This window comes from Manis pentadactyla, chromosome 15 (genome assembly GCF_030020395.1).
Source record: "Manis pentadactyla isolate mManPen7 chromosome 15, mManPen7.hap1, whole genome shotgun sequence".
Taxonomy (NCBI): Eukaryota; Metazoa; Chordata; class Mammalia; order Pholidota; family Manidae; genus Manis; species Manis pentadactyla.
In genome coordinates this window covers 16,086,214-16,113,313 of record NC_080033.1, presented here as the reverse complement: position 1 = coordinate 16,113,313, position 27,100 = coordinate 16,086,214, and the positions used below count along the sequence as shown (strand labels likewise).

General features: G+C 34.2%; 1 protein-coding gene across 1 annotated transcript in view; it reads left to right on the top strand.

Annotated features, from left to right (window-relative positions):
• Nucleotides 1-277: 277 nt before the first annotated feature.
• ZNF461 (zinc finger protein 461) overlaps nucleotides 278-27,100 on the top strand; it is a 30,534-nt gene continuing 3,711 nt past the window's right edge. Inside the window, exons 1-3 of the mRNA XM_036885786.2 lie at nucleotides 278-1,238; nucleotides 11,639-11,765; nucleotides 12,567-12,662. Coding sequence (XP_036741681.2) covers nucleotides 1,230-1,238; nucleotides 11,639-11,765; nucleotides 12,567-12,662 — 232 coding nt within the window. The 5' untranslated portion in view covers nucleotides 278-1,229. The remainder of the gene's footprint in view (nucleotides 1,239-11,638; nucleotides 11,766-12,566; nucleotides 12,663-27,100) is intronic.

The window sequence follows — 27,100 nt, the reverse complement described above, 5'->3', positions numbered from 1 at the left end:
TGAAGCTTTGGGTAATTTTTAGATGGGTGTGTGGTGTAGACATTGAATGCTGCAATAAAGAATATGATTTGAGTTATTTATAAAGGAGGATTGATTAAGATGTGTGTTTGAGACACTTGGGAATGGTGCATACTTTTATTTCCCCACTGAATTTGGTAGAACTCAGGGTTGATAATAAATCATGTAATTGAAGAAAAAAAATGCGCAAAGTGTGAGCTACAGGAGAGTCCTGGTCTCATTATTCTCTACCTCAGTACTTCTGCCATTCCCCTAGAGTAGGAGGAAAGAAGGGCACTGCTGCACATGCATAAACAGTGTCTAAGTTGATTAGGTGCTGCTTCTACCTGAGATGTTCATGTTAACTTAAAAAATTCCTTTGTTACATTATATCATTTAAAGTGAAATTGTCTGTAATCCTTCCATCACTTGCTTATGTACATATGTATTTTTTCAAGATTGGGTTGCAATACACATGGTTTTGTAATCTGTTATTAAAACCTATTTAGGTCTTTGTATCTGTATTCAGGGATAAATTTCATAAGATTTTCGAGGATGCTGCCAGGTGTGATACTTTAATTCTCTATAGTACTTCAGTAAATACTCAAATATTGATTTTGCTCTGTAAATTTTTGTTCTATTTCTTTTTTTTTCTTCGATCTGCATTGTTTTAGTCTCTATTTTTGAAATTTCTGTTACATATACATTAGGTCTTTTTAGTCATTTTTCTGTTTCCTTGATTTTTTTTCCATAACGTCCATTTCTTTTCATTTTCCTCTTAATTCAGTGAGATACTGGTCAGGGTAAGTCTAAGCAGGTGGGTTGGGTCCATCTTATCATAGTGTTGGGACACTGGTCTGCCTCTAAATCCCTCTTGCTAAGGAGCCTGGGCCCAGTTTTTCTTGAGTCCATCCTGCTCTTACTGGATTCCCTCTTTGTTTTGAGGAAGGTTGGTATTTGTCCAGCTTCCCTCTGGGGAAATGGGAGTAGGAAATATGGAAGTAAATTTAATGGCTAAATTCCACTAAAAAGGGGAAGTGGGAGTAGGAGACATGAAGGGGGAAGAAAAATGCCATCCTAAATTAGCACTTTGGGAACTCAGAGGCAGGTCATCCCATGTCTTTATTTTTAAAACTCCTGTCATCTAGCAACACTTTCTTTGGACCATGAGTTTCCTCTAAAGTGGAACCAAGAAGAGGAATAATAAATATATTGAATTCTAAAAAAAAGCCATGGCCCATGTAAGTTGGTATTTTCTTGTTCCTAATTGAAGTAGTCCTTTTTTTCTATAGGTCATATAAATATTTGTATACTTTAACTTGATATTGTTACCTAACTGAATATCATGCAGTAACTTACTAGTGAGTAAGTGAAGATGATAGGAATTCAAGATCTTTTTTTTGTTCTCCTCTCTACCCGGTGTCCATATACTCATTCAGTAAATCATTCCCTATTTCCTATATGATCATTCTGCCACGAACAAGGAGAGAACAGAAGTAATATTCTTCTGAGGGAAATATTAATGTTTCCCTTGTCAAAACTTTGGTTTGATGAGGTGATTTAACAGATAGTTACTGAATACCTGCTATGTGACAGGCACTCTTCTAGGTAACTAGGAATAAATCAGTAGAGGGAAAAAAATCAAATACATAAAAATCATCCCTTGTGGGTTGAGAATTATATTTTATCCATATTTTAAAGATATATCCTAAGGTCACTGATTTTTCTTTTAATACCTTAATATACATATTTAAATTGATAAATTTCCATTTAATACTACCTTAGCTGTTTTCTACATATTTTGATATATTGTATTTTCATTATTATTCAGTTAGGAATATTTTCTAATTTGTCTTGTTATTTCTTCTTTAGCCTATGGGTTATTTACATGTGTTTTGTGCAATTTCCAAGTATTTTGGCATTTTCTAGATAACATAATATTACTGTTTTACAATTTAATTTCATTGTGATTGGATGTATTCTGTAAGAATGCAGTCTTTTAAAATGTATCTTAGCTTGTTTTATGGACCAACATTAAAAGACTTTCTTGGTGAGCATTCTCTGTTCTCTTGGGAAAAAAAGCCAGATTCTGCAAATTGCTGGATGTATTGTTCTATAAATGTTTATTTTGTTAAGGTAGCTGAGTGTTACTTAGATCTTCTATGTATTTACTGATTATTCTTCTCTAGTTAGTCTATCAGTTGCTGAAAGGAAGGTGTTATGTTAACATTTCTGTGCTTGTGAGTTTATCTCCGTTTAATCCTGTTGACTTTTGATTCATGTATTTCGAGTCTCTGTTATTAGGTACATACACATTTATGGTTGTTATGCCTTCTTTATAAATAGATGCTTTTATCATGATGAAATGCCCCCTTTATCTCTGGTCATACTGTTTATTTTGAAATCTATTTTATTTGATGTTAATATAACCACATTAGCCTCCTGATGCTTACTATTTGCTCAATGGTATTGCTGTTCATTTGTAAGTGGAAATAAAACTACAATATTAAAAAAAAAAATCATCCCTTGTGGAACTTAACTTGTAGTGAGAGACAGAAAATAAATAATTTATATGGTACAAGGCTTATGACTTAAAATACAGATATATACACACATATATATATGTGTGTGTGTGCATATGTGTATATATATATAATGAACAAAATAATTACATGATAAAACTAAGACCAAAGAGCAAATATGTCTTAACAGTAAGTATATGTGAGCTTTAACTCACCTATTAAAAGAAAAAGGTTTTCACATTTTAAAAAACTCACCTCTGCATCAGACACTTAAGTATTGCAGTGACTCAGAAATGTTAATAAATGGATGAGCAAATTAACCAGGCAAATGGAAACTAAAAGAAAACAGAACTAAATTAGTCCACATCACATCATTAAACATGGCAAAGAAGGGCACTATATAATCTAAGATGTAAACTTAAAAATGAACATACAATGGTTATGATACGCATATGTCATATTACAGCAGCAAGTTTTCTAAAGCAAATAGGAAGCAGGCTTGCCTGCAGAAGAGGACATTAATTAACCCTCTCAGCCAAAGTTAGTCCAAGTGGACAAATCCAGTAAGGATACTGAAGTAGTAAGTCACATACTCCATCAAATCTACCATATTGAAATCTATTAAATTTTAAATTCTGTATCCTAGTAATAGGGATTATGCATTATTTTCAAGTGTCCATAGAGCATTCAGAAAATAATGACAAAATATTAGGCCACAGTAAAGTAGAAAAATTAGAAATGATAGTGTTTTCTATTTTCCTGCTTTCTCATAGACTAATCTTGTATTTTTTAGTATTCCATTTACTTCCATTATTTTTAGTATTCTATTTATTTCCATTGTAAGATTATTAGCTGTACTTTTTTTTACTGGTTTACTGTTTTAGGGGATGCTCTAAGGTTTCTGACTTGCTCTAAAAAATAAACAGTAAGTTATTACAGTCTTCCAGTAATTTTATACTTTACATATAATGCAGAAATCTTACAACTGGATACTTCCATTTCTCTTTTCCATCTTCTTTGCTATTGTTGTCATATATTTATTTCAAAATACATTTAAACCACATGTACTTTTTTTTCCTTAAATGGTCAATTATCTTGTAAAGAAATTATGAAGTGAAAACAATATCTTTTTTTAATTTACCTCTAAATTACTATTTCTGAAATTTCTTCTCCTCTGTGAATAGAAGTTTTTACCTAGTAATATTTTTCCAATTTCCTTTAATATTTTTTGTAGCACAGGTTTGCTGGTAAAGAATCCTTTCAACTTTTGTTTCTCTCAGAAAATAAACTTAAAAATACCTCAAGCTTTATTTCACCTTGATTTTGAAGGATTTTAGTTGGACATAGAATTATGGGTTGACAACTTTCAGCATTTTAAAGATATTGTTTTGTTCTCTTCTTGCTTCATTGTTATTAATGGGAATTAATCTTTGATTCTTATTGTTGTTCCCTTTGGTGCCATGTGTCCTTTTGGTGATGGTGGGAGGTGTCTGGCTGCTTTTAAGATATTTTCCCTTATCCTTGCTGTTCAGCATTTTGATTATAATAAGCATAGGTATAGTTTTCTTCGTATTTATGTTACTTGGGGTTCATTGAGTTTTTTGAATCTGTAGTTCCTATTTATTTCTTTATCAAATTTTGAAAACATTTTGGCTAATGTTTCTAAAATTTTTTTCCCTATTGTTACTCTCTTCTGAATCTCCAATTACATGTATATTGGATTTACCATGTATCATAAATAACTATGACTCTATTCCCTTTCTTTTCCCCAGTCTTTTTTTTCTCTCTGGACTTCAGTGGGTGATTCCTACTGACCTACCCTGAAGTTTATGGATCTTTCCTTCTATTGTGTTTAATATGCTATAGATCCTATCCAGTGAATTTTTTATTTCAACAGCTCATTTCTCAGTTTCAGGATTTGTTTTTGGCTCTTTTTAAAAGCACGAAATTTTTCAGGTCTTTGTCTGCTAATTTCAACATCTGAGTCATTTGTGGATGTGTTTTTATTAAATTATTTTTCTCTTGAGTATGTGTCACTTTTTTTTCATTTCTGGTAATCTTTTATTGTGTATTCAAGATTGCACTTTGTTGACTTTTACTTTGGATTCTGTTAGTCCCTTCTGAAGGAAGAAATCAGCTGTACCAGATGATTACACATAATTATACCTAACATAAAGCATGAACTGGAAACAAGGTACTGATGCATAAATAGATCAAGGAAACAGGATAGAAAAATCTAGAAATATACCTACAAATGGTAATTTAACCTATGATAAAAGTGACATATCCAATCACTTTTGAGTAGGTTAAAGATAAACTTTTTTATTGAGATATAGTTGACACGGGAAATTGTTAGTTTCAGGTATACAACATAGTGGTTCAGTATACATATATGTTATAAAATAATCATAGTAAGTCTGGCTAATGTCCATCACCACACAGTTACAATTTTTTTTCTTGTGATAAAAACCTAAGGTATACTCTTTTAGCAACTTTCAAATACACAATACAATATTAACAACTATAGCCACTATGCTGTACATTATATCCCAGAGCTTGCTACTTTTTTTTGATTTGTTTTTTTATTAAGGTATCATTGATATATAGTCTTATAAAGGTTTTACATGAGCAACATGTGGTTACTACATTCACCCATATTATCAAGTCCCCCCCACATACCCCATTGCAGTCACTGCCCATCAGTGTAGTAAGATGCTATAGAGTCATTACTTGTCTTCTCTGTCAGAGCTTGCTACTTTTATAACTGGAAGTTTATATTCTTTTGACCACCTCATCCATTTCACCCACCCACCTCTCCCCACCTCTGACAACCACCAGTCTGTTCTCTGTAATTCTGAGTTTGATTTTTTGTTTTTTAGATTCCACATGTGAGATCATGCAGTATTTGTCTTATTTTACTTAGCAACAAGTTCCATCAGTGTTGCAAATGGCAGTGTTCCTTTTTATGGCAGTCTAATATTCCATTGTGTATATATATAAAACATTTGCTGTATCTATTCATGCATTGGTGGATTCTTAGGCTGTTTTCACATCTTGGCTATCACAAATAATGCTGAATGAACATGAGGGTACTGATACCTTCTCAAATTAGTGTTTTCATTTCCTTTGGATAAATACCCAAAAGTGGAACTGTTAGATCATATAATAGTTCTTTTTAATTTTGTGAGGACTCTCCATACTGTTTTCCATAGTGGCTGCACCAATTTATATTCTCACCAATAGTACCCTAGGGTTCCCTTTTCTCCATATCCTCATTAACACTTGGTATATCTTGTCTTTTTTGATAATAGCCATTCTGACAGGTGTGAGGTGATAATATCTTGTTATGGGTTTGATTTGCATTTCCCTGATGGTCAGTGATGTTGAGCACTTTTTCATGTACTTGTTGGCAATCTGTATGTCTTCTTTGGAAAAATATTTGTTCAGATCCTTGGCCCATTTTTAAAAATTAAGATATCATTGATACACACTCTTATGAAAGTCTCACAAGAAAAACGATGTGGTTACTACATTCACCCATATTATCGAGTACCCTACCCGCCCCCCCATACTCCATTACAGTTACTGTCCATCCCTTGGCCCATTTTTTAATTGGATTGTTATTTTGCTATTGAGTTGTATGAGTTCTTTATATATTTTGGATATTAAACCCTTATCAGATATATGGTTTTCAAATATTTTCTCCCATTCTATAGGTTGCCTTTTAATTTAGCTGATGGTTTCCTTTGCTGTGCAAGTCTTAGGTTCAAGTCTTTAATCCATTTTGAGTTGGTTTTTTTTGTGTATGGTTTAGTAGTCTAGTTTTATTCTTTTGCATGTGGCTGTCCAGTTTTCCAACACTTAATCGAGGAGGTGGTCCTTCCTCTATTGTATATTCTTGGTTTCTTTATAGTAAATTAATTGACTATGTATACATAGTTGATTTCTTGGCTCTGTTTTCTTCTATTGATCTATATGTCTATTTTTATCCTAATATACTGTTTGATTATTATAGCTTTGTGATATAGTTTGACATCACAAAGTGTGATGTCTCCAGTTTTGTTCTTTCTCAAGATTGCTTTGGTTATTTGGGTTTTTTGTGGTTCCATACAAATTTTAGGATTGTTTGTTCTATTTCTATGAAAAATAATACTGGAATTTTTAGATTGCTTTGGGTAGTATGGACATTTTAACACTATTAATCATTCTAAACCATAAGCATTGAATATCTTCCCATTTATTTTTGTCTTCATCAGTTTCTTACAGTTTTCAGTGTGTAAGTCTTTCACCTTCTTGATTATAGATGGACCTTTGAACAAATGCTATATGATTTCACTTATGTGTGGAATCTAAAAACAAAACAAGACAGAAATTGACTCATAAGCACAGAAAATGGACTGCTGCTTACCATTGGGGAGAGGGATGGGAGGATGGGTGAAGATGGGTGAAATAGGTGAAGGGAATAAAGAGGTATGAACTTCAAATTATGAAATAAATTAGTCATGGGGAAGGAAATATAGCACAGGGAATATAGCCAATAATGTATTTTCTCTGCATGTTGACAAATGGTAACTATACTTATTTTGATGAGCATTTGATGATGTATAAATTGCGTAATCACTATGTTGTACATGTGAAACCAATATAATATTGTATATCATCTATATTTCAATTTAAAAAATGAACCTTTGATGAATGGTGCTGGATAGCTCGGTAGCCATTTTGGAAAAAAGATGAAGCCCAGAAGATAAAGCCCAGGGTTTACCTTATCTACCATGCAGGACAACCTTCAAATAAGTCGAATGACATGATTACTAGAAATGCAACCTTAACATTACTAGACTAAAATATGAGGGAATTTCTTCATGATTTTGATGTTAAGAATGTCTTTCTAACTAGTACTCAAAATCCAGAAACTAAAAGAGAAAAGATTAACAAATTTGACTACATAAAAATACAAACTACATGGCAAGATAGGGTTTTGAAACTAGTAAGCAAAGCCAAAAGAAAAGTTACAAAAGGAGGCAAGTATTTACAACTCATGTATAGTCAAAGAACATATTAACTAATTTATAAAGAATTCTTAGGAAAAAAACAAACAGCACCATAGGAAAAGGGTCAAAGGACATGAACAGAGAATTAACAGAAAAAAATAAATAAATAAAAAGCCCTTATAAAAATAAAAACACTCAAGAAATAACCAATCTTCCCATGTTTTCTTCCGTCTACTTCTATAGCTTTTCTTCTTCCTTCCTAATTACAACCCTTAAATAGAATTCGTGCCTCATATCGAATTTACTGAGTATCATAATTCTTCCAAGTGGTAAAGATACCTCAAGACAAATGCTGGGCAAAGAAGCCACAGGGCATAAATCTGCAAAGAAGTAAAAAGCCAACCTTTTCAAACAATATGGCTTCTCTCTCACTTACCAACTTTACATTTCCCTGTATGGCCCCAGAAGATGACTGGTTAGCCAGAGACGGGTAAGATTCCTCAAGGGAGGAACAACCTAAGACAGGCACAGTCGCAGGGGGGCCATCAGGTGAGAAATTGGGGATCAACAGAGGAGAGGCTTAGAACCTCACCCCCCCTGTTTTGAGAGAAATCTTCTGCATCAGAGGATGTTTTGTTGCCCTTGTCTAGCTTGGATTAATACTTAGCCTATAGGCACACACCTGATCATCTACATTTGCCCTGTTACAGCACTAAACTATGTTTTCTACCTTTATCTTGCATCTACCTACCACTTCAGCATTTTATTAAAAATAATAATAATAATAATAATAATAAGGGAGAAATGTGGGATTCACATATAAATCAAGTATAAAAATCAAACGAATATTCATATCTGACCTGATTGTAGTTCATAATGCGTGATCAAAACTGAAAGTCTCTGTGATGACTGCCCTTGCACTGTTCACCATGTAAGAACTTATTCACTATGTAAGAATTTGTTCACCATGTAAGAACTTGTTCGTGGTGCTTCAGAAGATTGGAGACTGATGAGAATTAGGCTTGGGGTGGATTAATGATTGTGCATTGAGTCCCCTGTACAGAATTTTATTGTTGTTAACTGTTAACAACCATTTGATCAATAAATAAGAGAGATGCCCTCTCAAAAAAAAATAATAAAATAAAAATAAAAACACTCAACTCATAATTCAAGACATACCAATTAAAACTTGACATACAGTTTTCCCCTTATTAAACTGGCAAAAATGTTTTGACAAAATGCTGCGGGTTGGGCTGTAAGGAAATGATACTATCATGTATTGCTGGTGGCCAGCAAAATGATCCAACTGCCGTGGAGGGCAATTTGACAGCATCTACCAAAATTGCAAATAGATTTTCTGTTTCAACTCAGCAGTCTGACTTCTGAGACTTTCTGTTATAAATGTACCTGTATGTATACAAAATGATATATTACCAGGAGTGGTTATTGCACCATTGTTACTGGTTATTGCACCTACTTGAGATGTCAAGTATCTCAGGGGAAATGGTATTTTCAGGGGAAGATGATTAATCAGATTTTGTTACAGCAAAAGATTAGAAACAACCAAGTATCTATCTATAGATATCTGGTAAATAAACTATAATAAATAGCAAAAAGTGGACAATTTATACCTATAGAAAAACAAGGAGGCCATTACCCTTAGAATTTAATAAGTGAAAAAAGCAAGCACAACCATGTATATGTTATAGTATTTGCCTTTTATGTACAATTGTGGAAAATAATATAAACATATATACATGTATTTGCTTAAAAACACTGGAAAGACATAAGAAACTTAGAAAATTGCTCATTTATAAGGGTTAAAAGGTGGGAGACAAAATGGACACGACAGGGTGGGGATAAGACATCTGAATATGTATCTTTTTGTTCTGAACCATTTAAGAAAGGAAAATAAAATACAAAAGTAAAAACCCCCCATCATGAAGTTTGATAATTTTCACTAGTTATAATCAGCTACATAGATACAGTGACAGAGTAGGGAGAGGGTTGGATTTATCTAGGATTCAGGCTTTGCTAAGCAAATGTGAAATGAGAGGGTCAAGGAAGTTCATACTGAGAGTGGTAATGAAGGTAGGTGATTAGTTGAACATAGAATTTAAGTTGGGTAAGAAGGTGTGAGTGTTGTGAGTGACAATGTGAAGGTGACCAGAGAGGATACTTGATATTTTGAAGATGTGTGGTTACTGCTAATGATAAGGTCTACGGTAGTGACATGAGGAGTGAGTGAGCTAGTTTGGAAGAAAAGATCATTGGAATAGAGAAGGGGTTAGGGACATGGGAGGCCAGGATAACAGAAGGAAGGAATAGGTATGTGGATATTTGAAATCACTGAGAATTAAGATAAGAGTAATATTAAAGGTAGGGACTCTGAGCCAGGAGCTAAAAATTCCTGAGGGGCAGAAATCTGGATGTCAAATCTCTGCAGTAGAGATCAGTGCATGGGATAGTCTGATGAAATAGTGACATTAGATTTTGGAGAAGTAGGGACAGTTGTCTGCTACCGGCAATAAGGAGTGGGAACTACAGTGGTATGAAGATTGTAGGACAGAAAACAGCCACCTACTTGAGATATCAAGTATCTCAGGGGAAATGGTGTTTTCAGGAGAAAATTATTAATCAGATTACACTTGGGAAATCTTTATAAACTCCTCCACAATTTTGACTTTTCCAAGTGGTCATTATAGGAATTTGTGTAGGGTGATCTCACTGGGTGGAAAGACCTTTTGCTTTTTGAAGCATTAGGATTTGGTGGGGTTATGGTTGGTGCTTGCATATAGAAAGATCAAAGGTCTTACCAGGTATAGATGAGCACCAGTTCAAAGTCAAATTTTAGATTGAACTGGGTATGCTAGACTTAGGTCACATCTCTGTGAGTCTGGCTTATTCTACATCAGTACTCCCTAATTTAGGAACTGGAACACAAAAGGGGAAGAGTGTTGGATGGTAACAGGTAAGATGTCCCAGGTGCAAGTGCAAAAACTGGAATGCTGTATCTCTTAGAAAAGGCCTTAATAGATTTTGTCCACTCCTACAAGTCCATGCTTATGAGAATGATTAAATCTCTTGTTTGTTAAGACCAAATGTTATGCCACCAATTAGGGAAAACGATGTTAAATTACTGTTGCTGCATAACAAACCACCCCAACACTTAATAGATTAAAACAACAACAATCTTGTTTGACTCTCAAGTCTGCAATTTGAACAGGACTCAGTAGCTCTTGTTCTACACCGTGTCAGTTCTGATGGCTTGAGTTGAAGCCGGATGATCCATTTTCAAGTTGGCTCCTTGCATGGCTTGCAAGTTGTTGCAGGATGTTGGCTAGTTGCTCAGCCAGGGCTGTGGCCTGGGGGCCTTGGTACCTTTTCACATTATCTGTTCCATAGGCTACTTGGGCTTCTTAGGTACGTGATGACTAGGTTTCAAAGAAGAAGCATTCTAAGATAGACAGAGTGACAGAAGACAGACATTTTTATAATATAGCTTCAGAAGTCACATCATCATTTCTGTCCTGATCTATAAGTTGAGTAAGTCACAAATGTTCTCTCAGGTCCAGGTTCAAGGGGAGAGGACATAGACCCCATATCAATGGTATGGGGCATGTGAAGGTTACATTGAAGAAGAATGTATGGAATGGGAGATGCTGTTCTGTTCATCTTTGGAAAATTTTGCACTAGATGTTACCAAAGAATTTGCATGAAAATTAAAAATGCTTATGATGTAATAGTTATAATGATAAAGAAAAATCTTTAAGCCCTTTTTCTCAAGATGGAGATCTTTGTAAGACATTCTGGAAAAATTAGAAATTACCTACCTATTTAAGCTTAGTTGGGAACCTGTACTTATTTCCTTAATTTCTAGAAATTGATTAGCAGATTTCCACCCTATGCAAAAGGATGAATGTGTATAAATTGAATTTTTTATGAACATGTAGGCACTCTGCCACAGCCTAAGATCTTTTTTGACCCATGTCATAAGCTTCCAACCTTAGCTTATATATTCACTATACCCTCTCTTTCCTGTATGTCTTCTTTTAGCACCTATTCTTTATTTTGAAAAGTGTTTTCTTAAAATTTCAAGAATAGTACCATGATTTGTCATTTTAGGGGTTGGTGATGTTCAAAGATGTGGCTATAGACGTCTCTCAGGAGGAATGGGACTGCCTGAACCCTGCACAGCGGAATTTGTACAAAGATGTGATGTTAGAAAACTATAGCAACTTGGTTTCACTGGGTAAGTTTATCTGCTTCTAATATTTCAGAATCTGTTTTTTGGAATTTCTGCCTTCTTCAATATGAATTTTAGGGCTACCTTTCAAATAAGTAGACAGATATTCTCTTTGTGTAGAATTGAGCACAGCTTGATAGAGGTACCTTCATTTTCCCCATCCTCACACCTTCCTCTGGTCCTTCTTAGAACTGACTTTCTTCCTTGATGATTAAGGAGCAGAACTGGAGTTCTGTACCATTAAAGCATAACATGGTCAAAGAAACTAGACTTTATCTTTCGTCACTTGCACAGTACTAAACCTCCAGTTGCACTAGCATAGGTTAAAACTAACCACATGGATCCTGACTATGAGGCTCTTTAAGCCTTCCCAGTTAATGTAGTAATGGGGCTGGGTCAAGAAATGTCATTTACTGCTTACAACTCCAATGAACACTGTTCTGTTTCCTACAACAAATATATTCTCTTTTAAAGAATATGTGTTTGGAAGTTACATTCTAAGAACTTTGCATTTCCAACGTAACATTGGAAAATACCTGAGAATAAGTGTCTCAAAAAGCTTCTTATTTTCTCATAACTGAGTAAACAGAGAAAGCTTACATAATTTAAATAGCATTTTATCACCTATTTGCTTGCTTTGTTTCTTATGATCCTGAGTTAACCTATTGAATATGAATTTTTAGTCCTTTTGTAGACCTTATCAAGTACCATTTTGTCCTGTAGTTTGTTTTTTTTAATCAATTCTGAATCACAATATTTGGATACTTTCATTTCTTTCTCATATCCATTTTCTTTTCCTACAACCAGGACTTTCTATTTCTAAGCCGGCTGTGATCTCCTCATTAGAACAAGGGAAGGAGCCCTGGATGGTTGTGAGGGAAGTAAAAGGAGGCCAGTGTTCAGGTGAGTGAGCAGTGGAGGAAGGAAGCTGTTGCAAGGAGAAGGCCAGCTGGTCAGGCTGTAGGGCTGGTAGGGTTGTTTTACACACTGTAGTTAGGGAAAACCTGATTTCAAAACATACTGCAACATTACAGTAATCAAACAGTGTTGTAGTGGCATAAGGACAGATGTACATGTGAATTGAATAGATTAGAAAGGCTGGAAATAAACCCTCAGAAATATGACCAAATGCTTTTAGACAAGAATGCCAAGACCATTCAGTGGAGGAAAAGACTGTATCCTTAATAAATGGTGTTGGGAATACTAGATATCCACATGCAAAGGAATAAAGTGGGATCTTTACCTTATGCCATATACAAAAATTAATGCAAAATGGATAAGAACTAAAGGTAAGACTCAAAACTGTAAAACATCTAGAAGAAAATATAGGGGAAAAGCTTTGTCATCGGATTTGGCAGTGATTTCTAGGATATGACACCAAGGTACAGGTGACCAAAACAAAAATAGACAAATGGGAATATATCAAGCTTACACATTTCTGTTCATCAAAGGATACAACCAACAGAGCATTAATTTTTTTTTAATTCACAAATGTTGCTTTGTTAGGTAATGGGAATACTTTTTTAAAGTATTATAAAAACATTTTTAATCTCATGGGTCAAGAACATATGAGTTGATATTCTAATAGAGTATTTAGAAAAAATTGAGATTAATTAGAAACTGAGAGAGTTTAAAGAAAATGACTACATTGAGGAGGTAGAGATGGCAGAGGGATGATTGGGAAGGAAGGAGGTGATCCAGGAAAGTGTAGGGTCCTGGAGTCCAAGAGCAGGTTCTTCTACAGGTTAGAGGGCTTTGATGATGTCTCTGACTCCTTAGTGTCCAAAACTGTGAGGAAGTATATTTCTCTTATTTTAAGCCACTCAGTTTGTGGTACTTAGTCAGGTCAGCTCTAAGGAATAAATACAGAGGGGAATCATGGAAAAATTATACATATGCTTCTAAGTGTTATGTTTTCATTTAAATATTTCATTCTTTTATCAATGTTTGATGCCTAGCCAGGCCTTCCCTTTTGCATACATGTGGTGATTTCTTTTTTAAAACATTTTATTTTGAAATAGTTATGGATTCACAGGAAGTTGCAAAGAGAAATGTATAGGGAAGTCCCATGTACCCTTCCTCCAGCTTCCCCCTTGTTAACATCATACACAACTATAGTACAATATCATACTGAAAAGTTTATATTGGTACAATCCATAGAATTTATTCAGATTTCACTTGTGTGTATGTGTATGTATGCAGTTTCTATTCTATGCAGTTTTATCACATACAGCTTTGTGTCACCACTGCAACAGTTAAAATACTCAGTAGTACCATCATCACAAGACTCCCTGCTTTTACCTCTTTATAGCTACGCCCATCTCTCTCTTCCCTTTTCCTAACCTTTGTTAACTACTAATCTGTTCTACATCTATATAGTTATACTATTTCATGAATGTTACATAAATGGAATCCTGTAGTGCATGACCTTTGAGTTTGGCTTTTTTTCTTCTATTCCATATACGTATATATAGTACATGAATGTAAAGAATATATATATATTGTGTATATATATTTATTTATTTATATGTTTATATATAAATACATATATATATTCTTTACATTCATGTAAAAATTTGTACATGAATATATTTATATACATGTTTTTATATGTTTGTTTTTATACATATATGCTTATATATGTATATATTTCACATATGTATATAACATATATGTTCCTTACATTCATGTAAAAGTTTGTAATGAATAGAAGTCTGAGATAAAGCTCAAGCATATAATTGCTAGGTGTTTTGGTAAGCCCGTTTTTAGTTTTGTAAGGAACTACCAAACTATTTTACACAGTGGTTGTACCATTTTACTTTCTCATACAGCAATGTATTGAGTGAGTGAGTTTCACTGAATCTTAGCCAGCATTTGGTGTTAGATCTGTTTTTCATTTTAGCCATTCTGATAGGTGGGTAGTGATACCTCATTAAGTTTTTAATTTGAATTTCCTTAATAGAAAATTATATTAAACATCTTTTCTTGTGTTTATTTGCTATCTGTGTGTCCTCTTCAGTGAAATGTCTGTTTGTGTCTTTTGCCCACTTTCTAATTTGATTGTTTTTTACTGCTGAGTTGTAAGTGTTTCATGTGTCTACACAGGCCTTTGTTGGATATGTGACTTAAATATTTTCTCCAAGTCTGTATTTTGTCTTTTAATTCTTTTAACAGGGTATTTTTCAGAGCAAAAGTTTTTAATTTTGTTGAAGTCTTAACTTATCCATTTTATATCTTATAAATTGTGAGGGGTTTTTTAGTTTTTGGGTTTTGTTTTTTATTTTTGGGTGTTTTTGGCTGTCAAGTCTGAGAACTCTCTCCTAGTCCTAGGTCCTGAAGATTTTTTCCTACATTCTTTTCTAAAACTTCCATGGTGGTACATTTTTCATTTATGTCTGTGATCCATTTTGAGTTCATCTTTGTAGAAAGTTTGAGACTTTAAGTCAGGGTTCATTTTTTTGGCCTATGGATGTCCAATTGCTCCATCACCATTTATTTAAAAAATATCCCTCCTTCATTGAATTGCTTTTTCAGCCTTGTTAGGAATTAGTTGGGCTTACTTGTGTGGCTCCATTTCTGAATTCTGTCTTGTACCATTGAGCGTCAGTACCATAGCTTCTTGATTATTGCAGTTATGTAGTAAGCCTTAATATTGGAAAGAGTGATTCTTCCCTTCCACATTATTTTTCAAAATTGTTTTACTGTTGTTATGCCCTTTTCCTGTGCATATAAATTTTAGGATAAACTTACTTGTGTGTACCAAAAAACTTGCTTACATTTTAATGGGAATTATGTTAAACCTATTCATGAAGTTAAAAAATTAATATAATTGCTCTATTGAGGCTTCCAATCTGTGAGCATAGCATGTTTCTCCAAGTATTTTTTTCTTTGGTTTCTTTTATTAGCATTTTATAATTTTCATCATACAAAATCTGTACATGTTTTGTTAATTTTTTACTTAGGTATTTCATTTTTGGGGAGAGCATTTTTAAATGGTACTGCATTTTTATTTAGTTTCTACTTGTTCATTGTCAGTGTATAGAACTTCAGTTGCTTTTGTATGTTGATCTTGTATTCTTTGATGTTATTCAACTAACTTATTAGTATTAGGTTTTTCCTTATAGATTCATTTTTACTGAGTCATTATCTGCAAATAGATAGTTTTATTTCTTTTTTTCCAATCTATGGCCTTTAGTTCTTCTTCTTTCCTTATTAGACTAGCTAGAACTTCCAGGGCTATATCAAATAAGAGTGGTAAGAATGGACATCCTTGCCTTTTTCCCAGTTTTAGAGGAAAAGGTAAAAATGGTCTTTTACCATTAAGTATGATGTTAGCTGCAGGTTTTTTTGTAGATAACTCTTTATGAGGTTGAGGAAGTTCCCCTGTCTTCCTAATGCAATGAGAGTTTTAAAATCATGAATGTGTGTTAATATGATCATGTGATTTTTCTCCTTTAGTTATTTATATGATGGACTACGTTGATATATTACATTGATTTTTGAATATTGAATTAGCCTTTAATACCTGGAATAAACCTCACTTAGTCATGTTATTTTATTCTTTTTACTTATTATTGGATTTGATAGGTAAAATTTAATTGGTGTTTTTTTCCATCTAAGTTCATGGGAGCAATTGGTCTGTAGTTTCTTTTTTGTGCTGCCTTCACTTGGTTTTGGTATCAGAGTAATAATATTGGCCTCATAATGAAAGTTGGGAAGTGTTCCCTTTTCTTCTGTTTTCTGGAAGAAATTGTGTATAACTCTTGAGAATATTTGGCAAAATTTGCCAATGAAACCACTGGACCTGGAGATATCTTTTTTTTTTTTATCTTTTAAGTTATAAATTCAATTTCTGTAATAGTATTGTAGAACTATTTTTATTACCTATTCATCTTGGCTGAGTTTTGGTAGTTTGTGATCTTCAAGGAATTAGTCCATTTCTCCTAAGTTGTCCAAGTTACAAATGTAAAGTTTTATGTGGATTACCTACATATTAAATATATATGTTCAAGTATATAAAGAATATATATGTACTTATAATCCTTTACATTTTTTTTTCTTTGAGACTTTCACCCACAGATTATTTAGAGTGTTATTTGAAGACTTTTTTTATTGACTTTCTTTATTGATTTGTGGTTGGATTACATTATGATCTCATATGAAATTTCAAGGGAGCAGTCTTCAAGAGTCTTCCTTCCTCTGACACCAGTTGCGATTTCAAGGGTTCCCAAGAACACCCTTAGGTTTGATAATTCACTAAAAGGGCTCATAAAACCCACTGAAAGCTGTCATCTTCAGAGTTACAGTTTATTACAGCAAAGGATACAGAGTTAAATCAGCCCAGGGAAGAAGTAAATAGGGCAGAGCCCAGGAGGGTTCCAAACAGGGAGCTTCCAGTTGTCTATGACTGCACTGGGAGAGGAGAAAAGTGCTAACTTCTCCCATCAACTTTCCCGTTTTAATAGTATTCATGGAGTAATGCCAAATAGGGGGAAGCTCAACAAAGCCTTGATATCCAGAGTTTTTACTGAGGCTCCTGGTTGACTGCCCACATGGTTGTCCTTTACTTTCCAACCTCTCAGGAAGGTAGAGCTGATACCTTTAGTTTCCAGTCTCTCCAGAGGAAAATTGATGCCATATGGCTCAAAGCTTCTATCTTAAATCCCATTGTTAGGTTGTCTGATAGCCATGGCCCCCAGGTAAACAACGACACTTTTTTGTAGCGATCACCTTCCTGGAGATAAAGACAAAAGCCAGACCTCTTTTTGTGTAAGGTTAAATTATTAACTGTATATCATAGAACATATTCCCTATGACTTTGATTCTTTTAAATTTAAGTTTTGCTTCATGAACCAGAATATAGTATTATCGGGGAAATGTTCAATATGTGCTTGAATGCGTTGTATATTCTGCTTTTGCTGGGTGGCATGTTCCATAAATGTTGATTACATCCTATTGGTTGACAGTCTTGTTCAGTTCTTCTGTATACTTGCTGATTTTCTGTTAGTAGTTCTGTCAATTGCTGAGAGTAGGGTATTTGAGTCTGATATTAGTATAGTTATTTCTACTTTCTTTTGATTAACATTTACATGATCTTTTTTTTCCCATTCTTTTGCATTCAACCTACTTATATGATTATATTTAAAATGAGTTTCTTGTAGTCACCATGTAATTGGGTCATGTTATTTGTTCATTTTGGCAATCTCTGTCTTAATTGGTGATTTAGAACATTTACATTTAAGGTAATTATTGATAAGTTTTGTTGTTTTTTGCTGTTTTCCTGTTTCTTGTTCTTCTGGGGTTTTTTGTTTTGTTTTCTTTTTTGGCTTACCTGTGAGTTACTGAGACATTAAATTTTAGAGTTCCATTTTGATTTATTGATGTTATTTAATATATTGATTTAGGTTTTTTTTTTTTGTTTAAGTCTTAGTGTTTGCTCTAGGTATTTACACATACATATACTTAACACAGCCTGCTAGTGTTGACATTTTACCACTTCAAAGTGTAGAAACCTTACATCCATTTAAGGTCCATTTATGTTTCCCTCTTTCTTAGTATGATTAGGGATTTATTTTACATACATTCATCACCACATGAGATAATGTTATAATTTTTGCTTCAACCATAAAATAGGATTAAAGAAACTCGTAAGGTAGAGGATAGTCTATTATATTTATTTCTATTTTTGCCATTCTATTGTTTTTTCCTTTCGGATGGTCTTAGTCTTCCATTATTTTCTCTATGTTGAGGGAGCTTCCTTTAGCCACTCTTTAAGAGAATATAGCTCTCAAATGGGTTGTCTGCTTGTTTTCTTGTTTTACTAAGCACGTCTTATCTAAACAACATCATATAACATTTGCTCTCAAATCCCTCTAATAGTTTCCCATCACATTTAGGAAAAGATTCTTATAATGGTCTGTAAGACCCTATATTCTGTAATCAAAACTTGTAGCTAAAGCCGTATTTATAGGAAAATTTATGGCCTTAAGTGCACATAGAAAAAAAGAAATTCTTAAATTGAATCATCTAAACATCTGCATCAAAAAGTTAGAAGAAGATAGCAAGCTAAAACCCATGAAAGTTAGAATAAAGTAAAAAATAAGGATTGACCAGAATAAATGAAACAGAAGCGAATATATAATCGAGAGGATTCCTGGCAAGACTGAGTGAGAAAAATAGACTCTCTTCCCTATAGATTAAATGCTAATTACAAAGAAAAAGTTACAGTGGAGAAAGTTGGCAAACATCCCCCTAAACCAAGTAGTCAAAGGTTACATCACCAATAGTGGGACAGGATGACATTATGTGCCTCCTTAAATGCTACTCTGAGAAGGATATATCACTAATGCAATAATCCTCCTAAAAATGTATAACCTGAATTTAATCAGGAGGAACCATTAGACATTCCAATTGAAGGAGGAATGGCCAGTATTCTTAAAAAATACCAGTGTTGTGAAATCCAAGGAAAGATTGGGAACTTTTCAGATTAAAGAGAAATGTAATGTGATGAGATCATGAATCAGGTGAAAAGGACAATATTGGGATAATTAGTGAAATATGAATACAGAAATATATGAGATAATAGTTTTGGGTCAGTATAAAGTTTCCTGAATTTATGAAATGTAAAAGAATATCCTCATTCTTTGGAAAGATAAACTTAACTATTTATGGTAAAGGGACTTAACATAAATGGAATAATGAGGAAAATATAGCAAAATATTGACAACTGGTGAATCTAGGTAAATGGCATATGGAAATTCTTCTGCTATTCTTGCATTTCTTCTGTGAGTTTAAAATTAATTCAAGATGAATTTCTATTTAATAAAAGAGAGAAGGCACAGATAACCAATATTGAAAGTGAAAATGGGTACAGCATTGCTGACAAAAACTCATCCCCTGATAGAGTTATATTCTAGTGGAATAACATCTAATAAATGATTAGTGAATAAATTAGTATGTCAGATGGCAAAAAGTGCTAAGGACAAAATACAGTACAAGGGAAAGAGATGCAAATTTCAAAAGAATGGAGAGGGTGATATAATTTTAAGTAAGGTAGTCAGAAAATCCTCACTTTTATGACATTTGAGAGAAAAAAACTATAGTAGATAAGAGAGTCGTGGCTATCTGGGAAAGAGCAATCCTGGCAGAAAATACAGCAAGTCCCTAAAATGAAAGCTTCATTGGCTCATTAGAGGAACACAAGGAGACTAATATGGCTGAAATAGTGAGAAGATAGCTAGAGATCAGAGAGATCCAATAGACATAAAATCAGATCCCTACAAGGCTGTTTGTGGAAATTGAAAAACTGATCATAAAAGTATATGTGGAAGAACAGATATTCAAGAACAGCCAAAACACTCCTGAAGAAGAGCAAAATCAGAGAACTTCCCTTACCTATTATAAATACTTACCATAAAGACTTGGAAATTAAGACAGTGTGGTATTCATTTAGGGATTGACCTATGGGAAGACCAGAATCAGACCCACATAGGAGCATCAGAGAGAAAAGAATAAATTATTTAATGAGTGATATCAGGACTAGCCATAGATATGAAAAACAATTAGCTTGGATCCCTACCATACACCATAAAAGCATAAGTCTAAATGGATTCAAGAGGTACAAATTAAAGGAAAAAGTCACAGGTAAGTTTTATATGCTTTTATGCTTTACCATAAGGTAAAGCTTAATAAAAAATATGGATATATATATAAAGAATACTTATAGGTAGACTGGATTTCTTCAGCCACAAACAGCCTAACTAGAAAAAAAGATAAACAACCTAAAAGAAAAGTGGGCAAAAGATCTGAAGAGACATTTCACAGAAGAGGAAACACCAGTGTTAAATAATCATAAGCAAAATGCTCAAAATCATCAGAAATCTGAGATACTATTTCATACTCATGAGATAGGTAAAAATTTAAATGTCTTAAGAATTTCATTCATTGTTAAGATGTTGAACAACCAGAATTATTACATATTGCCAGTGGTAACGTACCAGTACTTCAGAAAACAATTTGGTATAGTACAAAACTGAAGATATACATGTTCTGTGACACGACTACTCCTATTCTAGTAAATAGACTGGGGAAAATCTCATATGCTTTAAGAGACATGTAAGAATATTCATAGCATCATTGTGTGTACTAGCAAAAAATTACAAACAACCCAAATTATAACCAGAAAATAATGGAATAGAATATTATACAATTGTGAAAATGAACTCAGGCAGAAAACAATATGGGGAAATTTTTATTAACCATGTAGTATGAAATAACCAAATCATAGAAGACACCCATTATCATTTTATAAAACTCAAAAACAAGCAAAACACAATGTTGTGTTTAAGGGCATACACAAGTATGGGAAAATATTTTTAAAAACAGAATAATCATAACATAATTCAAGATAATGTTTGCCTCTGGAAATGTAGCAGATGGGATCAGAGGAAGGCATACGGTAGCTTCCATGGCATTGGTAATCTGTCAGTTCTTAACTGATTCACCAGACTCTGAGATTAAGTGAAACATTCCACTCTCCCTGGAAAGCATGACAGGATCCAACAAGCTCAGTGGCAGCTATGAAGAAAAAACAAAAATAAAATCTGCTACTAGAAAAAGATAGTGAAAGGAACATAAAAATGAAGTACTCTGTGCTCACATTGTCTTTATGATCTTTCTTTTTAAAGAAATCAAAAAATCATGAAAATGCATATTCCAAGGGTCATTAAAAAGTGATTTAAAATCTCAATCACAAAGATTATGGAGAGTCACTTTTCCTGTGTCTTCTCCTACATACAACTGAAAATCCTGAAAATTACCCATCAGACAATAATAAAATAACTTTGAAAGTTGGAAGGTAGAGGGTAGACTGGTTAGTATTCTCTGGATATGAGGAATTACCACATAATGAGTTCCCTGTTTTGTTTTGTTTTTCTAAATCCCCTTATGTCCCCGTAATGTGTACCGGAGAGGCCTGCAACCTGGATTGACTAACAGGCATACAAATATACTCACACACTCAAACACAAAGCAGTATAAGACTGCTCTCTCCAGCCGAAGGACTAGGAACAGGAAAGCCCAATAGATCTAGTTGGTTCTCCAGCACATGCTCCACAACCTAGGCCGCAGCAGCAGTTTCATCAGTTAGCTGCTGTAGCAGCAAGAAGTCCCAGTGATTGATCCACCAGCAGCAGCAGTAAGAGGAAGTCTCTTGCTATCCCATCCCCATTTCACAATGAGGGCCTTAGCTGACAGATTGATTTACCCAGAAGAGCAGCATTAGCAGGGTCCTGTGCCTCTCTGCCCTCTGCCCAGTGGCATAAGGAAATCTATGCCCAGTGGCTTCTGTATTTGCCTCTTTCATCCTGCAGAAGGTGGACTCGCTACATCAGGAGTCCACAGAACCTTTCTGTCTTTGCAGACAACACCAGAGATTGAACAAGAACCGTAATGGTACCAGAGGTCTGAAGCAGATCAGAATTGCATTGCAAAGGCTCTGAAAACTAAGCTGCCAGTAGAATACTAAAGCCTATAAAAGTAGGCCAGATCTCTATACTAAACTTAGTACTTGTGACTGCTAAAGTAGAAGACTTAGAATCATCAGGAATCATCTAGATGAATCAGGTTTTGGAATTATCTGACAAGGATTTTAAAGCAGTTTTGATAAAAAGGCATTGATAATCATAAAATCTCTTGAAACAAATGAAAAAAATAGAATATCTCAGAAAAAAGGTAGTTATAAGAACTAAATGGAATGAAAAATATAGTCACCATTATAAAAGACACCAAATGGTTTCAAGAGTAGAGTGGAGACTGTATCAAGTGTATTTCAATAAAAAATTTTTTTAATTAAAGTGAGGATGGCAGAGGCTAGATTCAGTGACATGAAAACAAAATTTGCTTAAGCTAAATTCATGATAAACAGACTTAAAAATAGAGCCTTACGGGGATCTCACTCCCCAACTTCAAGCTCTACTACAAAGCTATTGTAATCAAGACAATTTGGTACTGGCAAAGAACAGAGCCACAGACCAGTGGAACAGATTAGAGACTCCAGACATTAACCCAAACATATGGTCAATTAATATTCGATAAAGGAGCCATGGACATACAATGGGGAAATGACAGTCTCTTCAACAGATGGTGCTGGCAGAACTGGACAGCTACATGTAAGAGAATGAAACTGGATCACTGTCTAACCCCATACACAAAAGTAAATTCAAAATGGATCAAAGACCTGAATGTAAGTCATGAAACCATAAAACTCTTAGAAAAAAACATAGGCAAAAATCTCTTGGATGTGGACATTAGCGACTTCTTCATGAATATATCTCCCCGGGCAAGGAAAACAAAAGCAAAAATGAAGAAGTGGGACTACATCAAGCTGAAAAGCTTCTGTACAGCAAACGGCACCATCAATAGAACAAAAAGGTACCCTACAGTATGGGAGAATATTTTCATAAATGACAGATCTGATAAAGGCTTGACATCCAAAATATATAAAGAGCTCACACTCCTCAACAAACAAAAAGCAAATAATCCAATTAAAAAATGGGCAGAGGAGCTGAACAGACAGTTCTCCAAAGAAGAAAATCAGATGGGCAACAGACACATGAAAAGATGCTCCACATCGCTAGTTTTCAGAGAAATGCAAATTAAAACCACAATGAGATATCACCTCACACCAGTAAGGATGGCCACCATCCAAAAGACAAACAACAACAAATGTTGGCAAGGTTGTGGAGAAAGGGGAACCCTCCTACACTGCTGGTGGGAATGTAAATTAGTTCAACCATTGTGGAAAGCAATACGGAGGTTCCTCAAAATGCTCAAAATAGACTTACCATTTGACCCGGGAATTCCACTTCTAGGAATTTACCCTAAGAATGCAGCAGCCCAGTTTGAAAAAGACAGATGCACCTCTATGTTTATTGCAGCACTATTTACAATAGTCATGAAATGGAAGCAACCTACGTGTCCATCAGTGGATGAATGGATAAAGAAGATGTGGTACATATACACAATGGAATATTATTCAGCCATAAGAAGAAAACAAATCCTACCATTTGCAACAACATGGATGGAGCTAGAGGGTATTATGCTCAGTGAAATAAGCCAAGCGGAGAAAAACAAATACCAAATGATTTCACTCATCTGTGGAGTATAAGAACAAAAGAAAAACTGAAGGAACAAAACAGCAGCAGAATCACAGAACCCAAGAATGGACTAACAGTTACCAAAGGGAAAGAGACTGGGGAGAATGGGAGGGTAGGGTGGGATAAGGGCAGGGAAGAAGAAAGGGGGTATTATGATTAGCATGTATAATGTGGGGGTGGGGGAAAGGGGAGGGCTTTGCAACACAGAGAAGACAAGTAGTGATTCTACAACATTTTACTATGCTGATGGACAGTGACTCTAATGGGGTTTATGGGGGGGACTTGGGGTAGGGGAGAGCCTAGTAAACATAATGTTATTCAAAATATATATATATATATATTATTCTATATAAAAAAAGTATTCTCGGAGGCAGAAACTGTAAAAAAAAAAATAGAGCCTTAATTCATGTGGGACAATAACAAAAAACTCAGCATTCATAGCATCCAAGTCCAAAGGGAGAGGAGAAAGACTGGGGGGCTGAGAATGTACTAAAGAAATAGTGGTTGAAACCTTCCCAAATTTTTTACAAGATACAAATCTATGGATTCAGGAAACTGAGAAAATTCCTAATAAGATAAATCCAAAGAAATTAAACCAAGACCATATTTCTGAAAACTAAGCAAAGAAAAATTAGCCAGTAAGATACAAACGTTATATATTAATGCTAAAGAAACACCAATTTGAAAGACTGGATTTCTCATCTGAAACATGGAGACCAAAAGGAAATGGCACAATACTTCCCAAGTGCTGGAAGAACTGTCAATCTGAAATTCTTTGCCCACTGAAACTATCCTTAAGGAATGAAGAAGAAATAAGGACATTCCCAGAGGAAAATTAAGAGAGCATATTGCAGTACAGTGGTAGTAGTTTAAACTGTGCTAGAAATGGTGATAAATTATCAGATGTCAATATACATATTAAGGAACAAGTTGATCATGCTTGTTAATGTTACTGGACTATAAGTTCAGTAAGAAGAAAAAAACGACTTTTGGCTTAACCTATTAGTTAAAGATGGTTGCATTTACTGGCATGAGTTAAGCTGAATTGTGGACCAGTGTAAAAAGGAGGAATTTAGGTTCTCTTTGGACATGTTATAGTTGAGATAATTATTACATATTTACATGAAGATTTCAAGTAAGCAATTAGATGACTAATGTTGAGCTCAGGAGTAAGATAAAAGCTGCAAGTATGCACATCAAAGAACACAATCAGTAATGTGAAAAGAAAAACTACAGAATAGGAGAAAATATTTGTAAACCATATATCCAATAAGGGGATAATATCTAGAATATATTAAAAAACTCCTATAACTCAACATCAGAAAACCCAAACTCAATTTAAAAAATGGGGAAAGGATTTGTGTAGACATTTGTCCCAAGTAGATATACAGGTAGCCAGCAAAGACATGAAAAGATGCTCAACATTACTAGCCATTAGGGAAATGCAAAGCAAAACCACGATGAAATATCCCTTCACTCCCATTAGGATAGTTACTATCCAAAAAAGCAGAAAATAATGTGTTGATGAGGATGTGGAAAAATTGGAACTCCTGTGCTGCTAGGAGTGTAAAATGGTGAAGCCACTGTGGGAAACAGTATGGTGGTTCCTCAAAAAATTAAAAATAGAATTACTGTATGATCTAGCAAATCTACTTGTGGATATATACCCAAAAGAAATGAAAGCAACTCAAACAGATATTTGTACACCCATGTTCTTAGCAGCATTATACACAATAACCTAAAGTAACCTAGGTGTCCATCAGCAGGTAAATGGATAAACAAAAGGTGATATATACCTATGACAGAATACTTTGCAACCTTAAAAAGGAATAAATTATGACACATGCTACAGCATGGGTGAACCTTAAGCATATTATGCTAAGTGCAATAAGTCAGTCACACAAAAATACTGTGACTTTGACAAAAAAAAATTGATGTGAAGTATCTAGTCAAATCCATAGAAACAAAAAGCAAAATGGTAGTTGCCAGGAACTAGGGGAGGGAAGAATGGGGAGTTAATGGGTACACAGTTTCAGAAAAAGTTCTGGAGATTGGTTGTACAATCTGGTAAACATTCTTAACACTACTGAACTATACACTCAAAAATGGGTAAGATGGTAAACTTTATATTGTATGTATTTTGCCACAGTTATAAAAGCTAGAGGTATAAATTTAAGACTTAGCAGCATATGACTGTATAAGTCAGACTGGTATTTAGAGAAAAAGAGTGTAGAGTGGTTGCTGGCCTGTACCTGAGTTTTGGATATTCCAACATTTAAAGATTATTAAGTAAATACAGATAGGTAGGAGGGTAACCTCCTACAAGAAGCAAAAGGATTGATCACTTGTGCTAAATGTTACTAAAAAGTCAATTAATGATGACTGGCACTTGAGCAGTGCTTTCGGCAAAGTGATTTTTTTAGTGTTTTTAGCTAAAAATGTTTCAACAGAGTTATGGGAGTTGAAATATTTATTGCGGTGGATTACAGAGAAAATAGCTAACTTACATAGTCACTTGATATAAAACAAAGGCAGGGAAAGGATGATCTTTTCAATAAATGCTGACTCAGTGGTATCTGTATTGAAAAATAGGAATCTTGATTCCTATCTCACACCGTAAAATCTGATGTAGGCAGATTGTAGACCTAAAATATGAAAGGTAAAATAGCAAAATTTCTGGAAGAAAATGTGAGTATATTTTCATGACCTTGGAATTAGATTGCCTTAAAATTAAGAGCCTCTATTCATCAAAACATACTATTGGGAAAGTGGAAGGGGCAGCTCCAAAGTGAGAGAAGATATTTGCAATATGTATGTTGGTTATATCCAGAATATATTAAGAATTCTTACAAGTCAAAAAGAAAAATACAACCCAGAAACTACCCAAATGTCTCTTAACTGATAAAGGGATAAACAAAAGAAGGTGTATCTTTACAGTGGAATATTCCTCAGCCATAAAAAGAAAAAATGAAACACTGATACATACTACAATATGGTTGAACCTTGAAAACAGACACAAAAGGTCACATACTGTATGATTCCATTTGAATGAAATGTCCAGATTTGGCAAATTCTTGGAGACAGAAAACAGATTAGTGGTTGCCAGAGGCTAAAGGCAACTGGCGATTAGGAAATGACTGAGAGTATGAGATTTATTTTTGTCATGATGAGAATGTTCTAGAATTC